Raw genomic sequence first — 12008 nt, 5'->3', positions numbered from 1 at the left:
CTTATCTGCATCAAACATAAACTTTTAGAGATTTATGACTTATCTGCAGGTCCAGCCTTGGGCTAAAATAGACTAGGCCCGTACTTAGAATCCATCCAAACTCAGATTAGGACCCAAAACATTTATATATATGAACCCTTATAAAAAAAATAGTTTTGTGTGATATAAATGCCTATTTTTCCAAATCTATTATAAATTTTCCTGGCCCTGGTCAGATGCTTCTCAAACTTTTTTAAAAAATTCTCTACATATAACTAGCTTAATGAATAGTGGTAAGCTAACATATTTTATGTTTTTTTTTCTCATTTTTTAATTAATTATTTTTATTTTATAGCTAGCTTAATGAATAATTTATTTTAAAAAAACTTTATAATGAAAGAATTTAGACCATCTATTATAGTATATTTTTAGTATGGTTCTTTAAATTTTTTAAAGCTTTCTATTTTAAAAAAGTTGTTGTGACATTTACATTACATCATACATTAATTTCTTTATATTTTTCTTTACACCATTTAAATATATTTATAATACACAAAATAATAAAATATTATATATTACATAATATTTATTTAATTTTACACTGGCAAATAAACAAAATATATTATAAAAATAATAATAAATTATAGCTAAACACTAAAACCAATAATTTTTTTAGCTACATTTAACTAAACACTATTCATAAGGTAAACTTTTAAACTATTTTAGCTCATCTGATTGTATTTTTTGACTTTTTATTTTACTCTTAGCTATAATTTTACATATGTAACTACTTTACATTACCTATTGCCTCTAAACAACATTTATCTCACTTGAAGAGAAAGCTTTTCTGAAATTTCTTTGTAGCTTTCATCAACATTTTCATCTTTAAAAGCATAGAAACAGAAGAGCTCTAGAGGTTCTTTGGCTCAAGGAAACTAGCTTCAAAATGAAATAATTTAGAACATCTAATGTAGTTAATATAGTGTGTTTTTAGTTTGATTTTTCTAAATATTTTAAAGTTCTTCAATTTTTGCGGTTTGGGTGTCATATACCCAATATACAGCCACTTGGTCCATCAATAATGTCAATAACTTCACATAAATTTAACAATAGAGCATGTTCGATTGCTACTGGTTTGACCTATACTAAAGTCTAAGAATCTGAACATCTAAAGAGTCCACCAAGAGTTAGTAAATTCGATCCATCCATGGCTTACAACACTCTTTTTTTCATTATCTTTTCCACTCTGGTTTGTGTCTCATGGCTTAGATGGTGAGACGAGAAAAAGAGAAATGTTATAAAATGTATTTAATTCATCAAAACAAGTCTCATGCCCCTTTTATGATGCTCAGATGCTGATAACTGACAAAGGGTTATTCATGGGAAGAAAGTGATTTCTGAAAGTTGTTATACTAAAAGCTCTTCAGAGATACAAAAAAAATGGTAGCACTTATGTTAAAGCTTTTCAAAAAACTGTTCAGCTCAACAAGAAACGTTGTTAATTACAACAACATATTATAATTTACCTCATCAGTTGGTCTCTTGTATGCAGCACCAGTACCAGTACCGAGTTGTGACAGTGACTTGTTTCAATGAACTTCAGAACATTCTTCGATCGGAATGTGATCATTATTGTGCCAATGGCTGTCATCTCTTTCTGCCATCATTGAAAGGGAGGGATGTAACAGAGGACTAGGGAACAACAACTTCAGACGGAAAGCATCAACTCCGTTCAAGTAATAGCGGAAGAGCCGCTTTGCCCTTACGAAACCAAGCCCACCGTATAATGCCAGCGCTCCTTTATTCGTGACTTCTGCTTCTAATGTCACCTTTTTCCGGAAAGAAAACATAACAAACATGAACCCCAAGAATAAAAATAAAACGGATGATTCAAACTGATTGGTGATTATAAATTTACCACACATATATAAAGTATATTGGGTATAGAAGGAAAAGGGAATTAGAATGGCATAGATATCCTCAGGCAAGGAAGTATCTATTTAACAAAGCATTAAAGCAGAACAAAACTATCAGTACAATTGTTTTGATTGGATTTCATCACTAAGAACTTGATATCCAGGAATCAACTTACTCCCAAATCCAAATAATCACTGATATAAACAGTCATGATACATAACTTAAAGATAGAGATAATAAGGATTTAATTATGATGAGTATTATTAGGTTCGACTCAATTTTTAGGAACTAGAGGTTTAGTGTCTTGTAAATTCCTCAAATAATTAGTTTCCTAAACAATTTAGGACTTGTTACTTACCAACATAAAATCAAGCCTTATGAGGTTAATTCTTTGGCAGATTATCTATGACTATGAATTATTCAGATTGTTTCTCTCTATAATGGCCTTCATCAATAACTAGATCACAAAATTTTGTATATTTAAAGTCTAAGCACAAATATTAAAAGGGCTCCATCCCAAGATAACACTGTAAGGGGAACCATTAAAATTTACAACAAACTTAAGGTGAGTCCAATTGAATAGGTACAACTTTCATAAGCAAGAAAAACTTAATGACTAAATCTCTCTATGGACAATAGAAAGGAGGATTAATTTAGAGAGGGCACAATAGAGATGAAATTGAGAAAATCACAACAGCACCGAATCAATTTCGGTTTGTTTAAGAAGAATGTAGGCAGAAAAAAGATGGTAAGAGCAAAAGTGAAGTAAAACTGTAAAGATCATCAACCATGTCATGTAAAGTCAGGGCTGACATACCTCTTCACAACCTGATTCCATCATCACTTGAATGGATCTGGTAACAAGTTCTGTAGCTGACATTCATAAAAAAAAAAAAGATATACAAAAATATAAGATTAAGAACTCATAAATTTCCCAACCTGTAAGAACAACTTTGATCACATCAGTATTCAGTACATATCAACTTAGGTAAAAACATCTAAATGTGTTCATCATATAGTACAATCATCCTTGAAGGTTAGAATCAGCATTGCAACAAATCTTCATATGACAAAAACAAACCACCCCCAAAAAAAGTACCCCACTTTTTAGAATTAGCTCAAAACCATAAAAATCCAATCTTGGTTTGTTCAAATTAACTTAAAAATTGGGTTATTAATTTACCTATTCCTCTTCCTCTATAGGGTTTGATGACAACAAGCATGGCAATGTATCCTCTAAACGTATTTCGATGCTCCCCCATCTTGCAAACCACTGTTCCCACACATTTTCCTCTATGAAACGCCTTTAAGAAAAAGAAGATAAAGAAAACCCATTAACACACATTCAATCAATAGACGAAGATTACCAAGAATAAAAGATTACCAAGAAAGAGAGCTGGGGCCAGAGATAGACGAAGTATCGATAGGTGAAAATGGAGTAGGGCTCGCTGAGTTCAGAATCGACGAGTCCCATGATGAGGGGTAAGTGATGCTCTCCTCCATAACTGACGTAGTCGATCTCTGATGCCTGGAATTTGAGATTTTCTTCTTCCTCTTCTTGGTTTTCTACTGTGTTCTTATTGGTCTCCTCCATATTGAAAAACTCTGTTAAGATGTTACTTGTGGACATTCACTCTTCACTATAATTTTGGGAAAAAGAAATGATTATAGGCAACAACAAGGGTAAATACCATTTTGGACCTTGTGTTTTGCAAAAGTTACAGATTGAACTCTGTGTTTTGTTAAATGACAAAATGGACCCTGTATTTTCTAAAATAGTAAAAATAGGACCCTGAGCTTAATATTTAATAACTTTTTTTTTAATACAACCAACTTGAAGACAATGCTTAATACGAACAGATACAAAAAATGTAAACAGTTTTGTCATATAGCACTTTTAGATCGGATTATAATTAAACTTTATTTTGACAAAAAATCAATTCAGGGTCCTATTTGTACTATTTTAGAAAATACAGGGTCCATTTTGTCATTAAACAAAACACAGGGTCCAATTGGTAACTTTTGTAAAACAGAGGGTCCAAAATAGTATTTATCCCAACAACAATTGTTCCTAGCAACCTCTTTGTTTAATTGTTTGTTTAAGTATCTTTACAATTTAATCTAATAATTTTTAAGGTAAATACTATTTTAGACGATGTGTTTTGTAAAAGTTATTAATTGGACCTTCTGTTTTATTAAATGACGAAATGGACCTTGTATTTTCTAAAATGGTATAAATAGGATCCTAAATTGATTTTTTGTCAAAATAAAATTTAATTATAATCCTATCTAAAAGTGTTATGATAAAATTGTTAACATTTTCTGTATCTGTTCGTATTAGGAATTGTTTTCAAGTTGATTATATTAAAAAAAAAAAATGCTGTCAAAAATTAAGCTCAGGGTCCTATTTTTACAATTTTGGAAAATACATAGTCCATTTTGTCATTTAACAAAACACAGGGTCCAATCGGTAACTTTTACAAAACACAGGGTCCAAATGGTATTTACCCTAATTTTTATTATTATTGTTGTTGTTGTTGTTGTTGTTGATGTAAAGGTTTAACTAATATTCGTTCGTTAGATTGATAAGAAGAAAAATAAATTTAAGTAATAAATAGAGAAATACAAGTAATTTATAGTAATAGAGTTACTTCTATTTCGAATTTTTATTCCTCACGAGAATTATAAGAAAATTGACTAACACAAGACCTTTTTTTTTTATTTGAAAGAAAACGTTTATAAATAGGAAATTAGACCTCACGGTCGTTACACAGAATATTGTTCGGGATAGACGATTCACTCAACCTACCAAACCGGTAGTTCATGAACGCCCCTTTGGCCACATTATGAGCCATAAAGTTACAACATCTACTAACAAAAAAAAAAATTACATCCATCAAATAGTCGAGAGAGTTTAACATAAAAATTAGATCCATCAAATAGTCGAGAGAGTTTAACATAAAAATTAGAGTAGTTTTCAATTCCCCAACAGACATCTAACCCGTTAATCGAATTGATGACTACTTTAGAATCGCTCTCTATAATGATATATTTCCAGCCTTCCTCTTTTGCCACTTCCAAAGCCAAGCAACAAGCAACCGCCTCACCACATAGAGCATCAGAGAAGTCCAATCTATTAGTCTGAATTCTACCCACCACTCCCAGATGGTTCCTTGCCACGACAGCTACACACATGCTATTCAGACTGACTTTAACATCACAATTAAGCTTAATCCAACCAAGAGAGGGAGGATTCCAGACAGCCACATCAGACGGGGAAAAAGCTGGTAATAGTGAAGCTCTGTAATCTGCATAAGAGTTGTAAATATAGTCAACACACTGAGACATATTGGACAATCGTTTATTATGTACCTTGTCGTTCCTCGTCCTCCAGATGGTGTCAACCACAATTGAAGCATAGAGAAAAACTTCATCTGTATTAATACCCATTTTGTCAAGCCCCCAGATGAATTTTACCCAGTCCCAGAGGCGATATCCAGAGTCAGAATTAGGAATTAATCCCCACGGGGAAGCTCTCCAAAGGTGAGAAGCCCAATTGCATGAAAGAAATAAGTGTTCTAGTGTTTCCTCACTACTCCCACATAAAGGGCATGTTACATCCTCAATGTGAAACCGCTTGGCCAGAATAGCTCGAATTGGGATAGCCTTTGAAAGAATGCTCCACCACATCATTTTGTGGCGCTCCAAAATTTTACTATTCCACATCTTGTTCCAGAGAGCAGGAGCCACGTCAATATGCAGCATTCTTTCACACACTTGGATTAAATAAGCAGATTTATAAGAGAATCGACCATTACTCTCTTTCGTCCAAATCCACCTATCCGCTCCCTAAGTCGATGGTTTATAGAGAGATGTTATGACTTTATGGGCATTCTTTTTTTGAAATAAAAGTGCATGTATGAAATTAAACTTCATAGTCATTACATGTAGTTCGGAATGGAGGAAATAAACAAGCAACCACACCGATCGTAAGTAAATGCCCACATTGCTACATTATGGACAACAAAATTACAAATTTTACTAACAAAAGAAAATTTACAACTAACAAAGTACCGAGAGATCTATTACAAAAAGTAAAGTAGTTCCAGTCTTCTAATGGGAATCCATTCCATTGAACTAATCGATAATTACCCTTGAATCACTCTCTATAATAATAAAGTTTCAACCTTTCTCTTTAGCTACTTCTAAAGCCAAATAGTACGCTATTGCTTCTCCGCACAGAGCATCAGAAAACTCCATCCTTGCCTCTGAACTTTAACATACACATAACAAAAATAAAAACTAAAAATATAACTAAGTATACGTACAATGCAAGTAACAATAACTAAAATATATAAGGCTAATTAACATTTTTGCCTTAAACTTTAACATGTACCAAATTATGCTCCCTGAACTTTTCTAGCTGTTAAAAATTCCTTATGAACTATTGAGATTCTTGAATTTAAAGACTTTTGTCCAATTTTATTTAATTTTACTAGTTCTGTAATTGTCCATATACTAAATCATGCTCCCCAGATTTTGATATCTCCAAATCATGTTCCTCGAACTTTGACATGTACTAAATTATGTTTTTTGAACTTTCATCTTTGCTAGACTTTTCATACTAAAATTGAATAAAAATTCTTAAATCAATCTCAATAGTGAAATTTTTAATGACCTTAAAAGTTCAGAAAACATGATTTGGTACACGTCAAAGTTTATGGAAAAAAATCACAATTAGCCTATATATAAAGATGCTTACAACTCATATGCCTAGTAACAATGTTTTTAATCTTCTTAGAGCATCTCCAATAGTAACATTTTTTAAAGGTACTAAAAATCTCTATATCATCTAAAAGTATAATATTTTATTTTATCTCTTTTCTACATTATTTTTAACACACTTAATTCTAAAAACACTCTAATGATATAACATATTTCAAAAATGCTATAATTATAATCTCACATATTATTATTTAATATATAATTTATTTTAATTATAAATATTATGGCACTAATTATTTACTTTTATTTTTTTTTAAAAAAAGATAGCATTAATGTCATGTAGTGAAACGAACACAATTTTCTACGATAACACCTATTTAGAGCATTTCCAATAGTAGTATTCTCTAAGAATACTAAAAATTTACACATCATGCACATTTTTTTTTTTGACGCGGTGATCCAAATCACACACGATTAACAAAGCAGCAATCCACAATCGGCGGCGGCATCTCCTCGAACGAGATAGCTCATTGTCTAACCGAAGAGCATGTTTTGCCAAACCATGTGCTACAGAATTCGCATCCCGAGCCACATGGGACAAAACTGCTCTCGGGAGTTTAGACAATAAAGCTATGACATCCTCAAGTAGCACACCCAGCTCGTTGAAAAAGGCCCTTCCTTTGTTTATAGCTATGACATCATGCACATTTTTGACACCCTTACTTCTATAAACACTCCAATCATATATCACTCTTCAAAAATATTATAATTATCATCTAATACATTATTATTTAATATATACCTTATTATAATATTCATCTAAATTTTTAAAATTGTATCATTTCTCTCTAATAATATAACATCTCAATATTTTACCAACTAATAACTCTATCTCATCCTTTCAATTTTTACCATTAAAAATGCTCTTTATCACCAATAATATAACATTCTTTTATGTTTTGCTAATACATGCTCTTATCCAAAACTGGAATCAACAATAAAACTTTATCACTTCTTTAGCAAAAGAGAAAAAAAAAACACTAACTTTATCACACTACTCTGGTCAGTGGTCACCTTCTATACATTATGCATATGCACACCCACACAAAGCTAACATCATCATCATCATCATCTTCATCCCCATCTCTGTTTTTCCATCTCAAACCTCGAATTTTCCAACCAAAGAACCTCTTTTCACTGCGACCAACATTACCACCTTATACCCCAACAACAACAACACTAATGTCCTCTCTTTCACTTCCATTACCACCAAAAGCGGTATCTTCTTCTGCCTCTGAAAATGGGGTTTCTACTCTGATTGAGTATGTGGGCAAGGGAGGAATCGATGCTGGAGATGATCTGGTTCTACTAATTCACCATATCCAATACGCTTGTAAGAGAATTGCAGCTCTTGTCGCTTCTCCTTTCAATTCTAGTCTCGCCGCCACCCTCAACACGCCGGCGGCTCCAGCCGGTGGCTCCGACAGAGACGCGCCGAAGCCGCTCGATATCGTTTCGGTGAGTTTGAATTTAATGAAATAGATTATAGATTTTCTCTTGCAAAATTGGCTCAAACAACTCGGGACCTTCAATTGTTATCGATTTGGGTTTTTTTGAAATTGTAAGTATACTATTTTGATCGAAGTGGTAATTCTACTTGAAACTGATTCATCTAACAAATAAATCAAAAACAAAAGTAATAAAGTTTAAACTAATTTGAATCAGCAAGAAATTAAGAACCGAAATTTACAAAAGAACAACGCAAGAATTTTTTCCTGTTCCAGTCCTTAGGATCAATTCAATCCCTGGCCATATTCCAACTGAGCATCATCATCTCGAAATTCACTATGAACAATCAGAACTTGTGCGATCGCCAATGGCACAGAACACTCGAATCTCACATAACTCACTCATAGGAGGAACAATCTCAATTCACTTCCCCAAACCCCAAGTACACACCAAAGTTCTTATCAAAGAACTTCACTCTCTCTCACTAGCTCTCATTTTCTGTCTAAATCAAGTCTTTACAAATAACAGTCTTTAACTAACTTTCTGTTGTGGCCGAGTTAGTTAAAGTAGTTGATCTTTAGAGGATTTACTAAACCAATACAGATAACTAACCTCAACTAACTCACTACCTAACCAAATGCCTAATATACATGTAAACAGAATAATATTTAGTCTGAGCTGTGATGCGTAGTGACACTTTTTTATTCCATCTTGAACATCTTAGATTGGTTTTCCTTACTTGATTCTCTTTGTTCACAGAATGAAATCATTCTGTCATCGCTTAGAAAATCTGGGAAAGTCGCGGTCATGGCTTCTGAAGAAGATGATGCTCCCATTTGGATAAGTGATGATGGACCATTTGTGGTGGTAACGGATCCTCTAGATGGTTCTCGAAACATCGACGCCTCCATTCCCACTGGAACCATCTTTGGGATCTATAAACGCCTTGTGGAACTGGATCATATTCCCAGGGAGGAAAAGGCTATGCTGAATTCTCTTCAAAGTGGAAGTAGACTAGTGGCTTCTGGCTATGTTCTCTATTCGTCTGCCACAATATTCTGCACCAGTTTCGGTTCAGGAACTCATGCATTCACACTGGATCATTCAACTGGAGATTTCATTCTTACACATCCTAGCATTAAAATTCCTCCTCGAGGTAACCCTTTTATTCTTTTTCTACTTATCTAAACAAACATTGTGTGCTGAATTATGTGTATGAATTTTTTGAGAAGTTTTATGCAGTTATTTCAACCAAATGATAAATCTAAAGGGAAGAAACAATTATATCCATTGAGTAATAAAACCTATTAAGTCAGTGACTGTATGATTATTTGCAATCTGCTCCAAATGACTTGAGTAATAAAAAGTTAAAATTGCTGTTATTTATTCTAATAAAACTTTGCTGTAAAACTGTTCTACTTATCGAAATTATCATTTAGTACTTGATGGGTTGTGGTTCATTTAGAATGTCTAAGTCTTGGTGTAAGTAACTACTAATACTAACACAATTACAGTGTGTTGTTCAAACATTTTCTCTCATGAATCATCTGTAAGATAAGATGTTGGAGACCTTAAAGATGTGAAACTTTAGTTCTTGTACAGAAAAAACTTGAATAAAAATTAAGAAGATCCAAATTCTAGGTATCATTTGATATATTAGGATTCTTCTGGGCATTTAAGTTGCTTCTAGTTCGGTATGATAATATTTTGTACATTATCAAAGAACATTGTTGTTAGGCACATAACACGTAGCACCACATCACTATGAGGTGATGCCTTGTAAATGACTACCGATATTTAATAATAATTATTAAATTAATTTTTTTGAGAGTTGATCGATACTTAATTCTATCAGTAGCGATATGATGTGATATAGACGATATGATGTGATATAGACGATAGAAGAAGTTGAAAGTTATAATTTCAAAAGATGTGAAACTTTATTTATTGTACAAATAAAACTTGAATAAAAATTAAGAATTTGTAAATTTCAGGGATCATTTTGATATATTAGGACTCATCTAGGCATTTAAGTTGCTCAGTATGATAATATCTTGTATATTATCAAAAGAAGTAGTTAAAACTATCATTATCATAATCCTGGATTCCAAACAAGTAAAAATAAGGCTATTTGATTGCCAAAATATTTCCTTTTCATTTTGTGAGAAGATTATCAATAAGAATGCTAGACATGACAAATCTTCTACTCTTCAGGCCAAATATATTCGGTAAACGATGCTCGATACTTTGACTGGCCTGAAGGATTAAGAAAATACATAGACACTGTAAGGCAAGGGAAAGGCAAGTACCCTAAGAAGTACTCGGCTCGTTACATCTGTTCTTTAGTGGCCGATCTACATAGGACACTCTTATACGGTGGAATTGCAATGAACCCGAGAGACCATCTTCGATTAGTATACGAAGCAAACCCTCTTAGCTTCCTTGTGGAGCAAGCTGGAGGCAGAGGATCCGATGGTAAGCATCGGATCCTCTCGATTCAGCCGGTGAAGCTACACCAGAGGCTGCCTCTCTTTTTGGGGAGCCCAGAAGACATAGAAGAGTTGGAGAGTTATGGAGATGTGCAGCAGAGAGTGAATCCTGGTTATGAAGTTTAATCATAAATTTATAATATAAGTAAAATCACACTGAGGTTTTACTTGCTAACATAACATGTCATTGTAACATAATTGTTTAAATTTTTTGTATAATATATATGAATCTTCTATTTCAATGTATGTAGTTAAGATTTGATGAGAAGAGGTTAGGCATGAGAGGATGCCTTGTTATGTAATTAATGGTATGTGTTAAATTCTTTGGCTAAACTATTCAAAAACTTTATGATTTGTTACATTTTAAATGCTAAACTACCTAAGCTACACTAAAACTACTCAAATTAAAATACCTACACATTTAAAAATTAGATAAGTTGATTTTAAATTATAAATAAAACTTAAAATTGTATAAAAATAAAATAACATATGCTGGTACTAAAATAAAAAAATAGTCTTTTTTTTAAGGGTAAATACTATTTTGGATCCTGTGTTTTATAAAAGCTACTAATTGGACTATTTGTTTTGTTAAATGAAAATGAACTCTGTATTTTCTAAAAGGGAAATTTGAATTTTCATGCTTAATAAACTCATAAATTGGTTTTTTAAACTAATAATATGTATAATTTGTAAAATGGGATAACTTTTTCCTAAACCCCAAAAAACCCCTCCCATTTTTCCCAACCGTCCCTCTCTCTTCCTCTTTTTCCAAAAAAATTGACTGACCATCGGGCTGGCCATCGGGCTGACCATCGGGCCCATCGGGCCCCATCGGGCCCTATATCGGGCCTTTGTCTTCAACCCAGATTCAATTTTTTCATCATGATGCATCGGGCCTGCATCGGACCTGCATCGGACCTGCCCAGAAAATACAATTTTCAACCCAAAAATCACAGATTCACCACCGCCTTCAACCCAGATCCATCGGACTGGGTTTGCCTTTGATCTCCGGTGGTGTTCGACCGGCATGCGTGCGTGGTGGATCGCCGATGATGGTTCGGTTGAGATGGGTATGGATGGGCGTGGGTTGGCTTTCGGCGTGGGTGGTTGGACGAGGAGGAGATGGTTGGGGCGGTCGGTCGGTAAGTCAGACGGGGTTGCGTGGAGGGTTGGGGCGGTCGGTGGGTGGGTGGGTGATGATGGTTGAGGGTTAGGGGCGGTTTCCTGCGATGGGGTTTTGGGCGAAGAGGCAAAGAGGCAAAGAGAGTTTGAGGGAAGGAGAGAGAAAGGGTTTGAGTTTTTGAGAGGGGTATTTTTGGGGTTTTGGAAAAGTGATCATATATTTTCAATGTAGAAAAGTATTAGTTTAGGAAAAAAATTATCCCCTAA

General features: G+C 33.6%; 2 protein-coding genes across 2 annotated transcripts; one reads left to right on the top strand and one right to left on the bottom strand.

Annotated features, from left to right (window-relative positions):
* Positions 1 to 1373: 1373 nt before the first annotated feature.
* Positions 1374 to 3577, bottom strand: LOC133034671 (N-alpha-acetyltransferase MAK3). Its single transcript, XM_061109962.1, has 4 exons — positions 3281 to 3577; positions 3080 to 3200; positions 2714 to 2769; positions 1374 to 1808 (listed from the first exon to the last, which is right to left on the bottom strand). The coding sequence occupies exons 1-4, from the start codon at positions 3524 to 3526 to the stop codon at positions 1569 to 1571; spliced, it is 663 nt and encodes a 220-aa protein (XP_060965945.1). The 5' UTR covers positions 3527 to 3577; the 3' UTR covers positions 1374 to 1568.
* A 3997-nt stretch (positions 3578 to 7574) lies between these two features.
* On the top strand, positions 7575 to 10980 carry LOC133034670 (fructose-1,6-bisphosphatase, chloroplastic). The gene is made up of 3 exons (XM_061109961.1): positions 7575 to 8139; positions 8890 to 9286; positions 10345 to 10980. Exons 1-3 carry the CDS (start codon positions 7708 to 7710, stop codon positions 10743 to 10745), a joined length of 1230 nt encoding a protein of 409 aa, XP_060965944.1. The 5' UTR covers positions 7575 to 7707; the 3' UTR covers positions 10746 to 10980.
* The last annotated feature ends 1028 nt before the right edge of the window (positions 10981 to 12008 follow it).

This window comes from Cannabis sativa, chromosome 2 (assembly GCF_029168945.1).
Source record: "Cannabis sativa cultivar Pink pepper isolate KNU-18-1 chromosome 2, ASM2916894v1, whole genome shotgun sequence".
Taxonomy (NCBI): domain Eukaryota; kingdom Viridiplantae; phylum Streptophyta; class Magnoliopsida; order Rosales; family Cannabaceae; genus Cannabis; species Cannabis sativa.
This window is presented reverse-complemented; position numbering and strand designations above follow the sequence as displayed.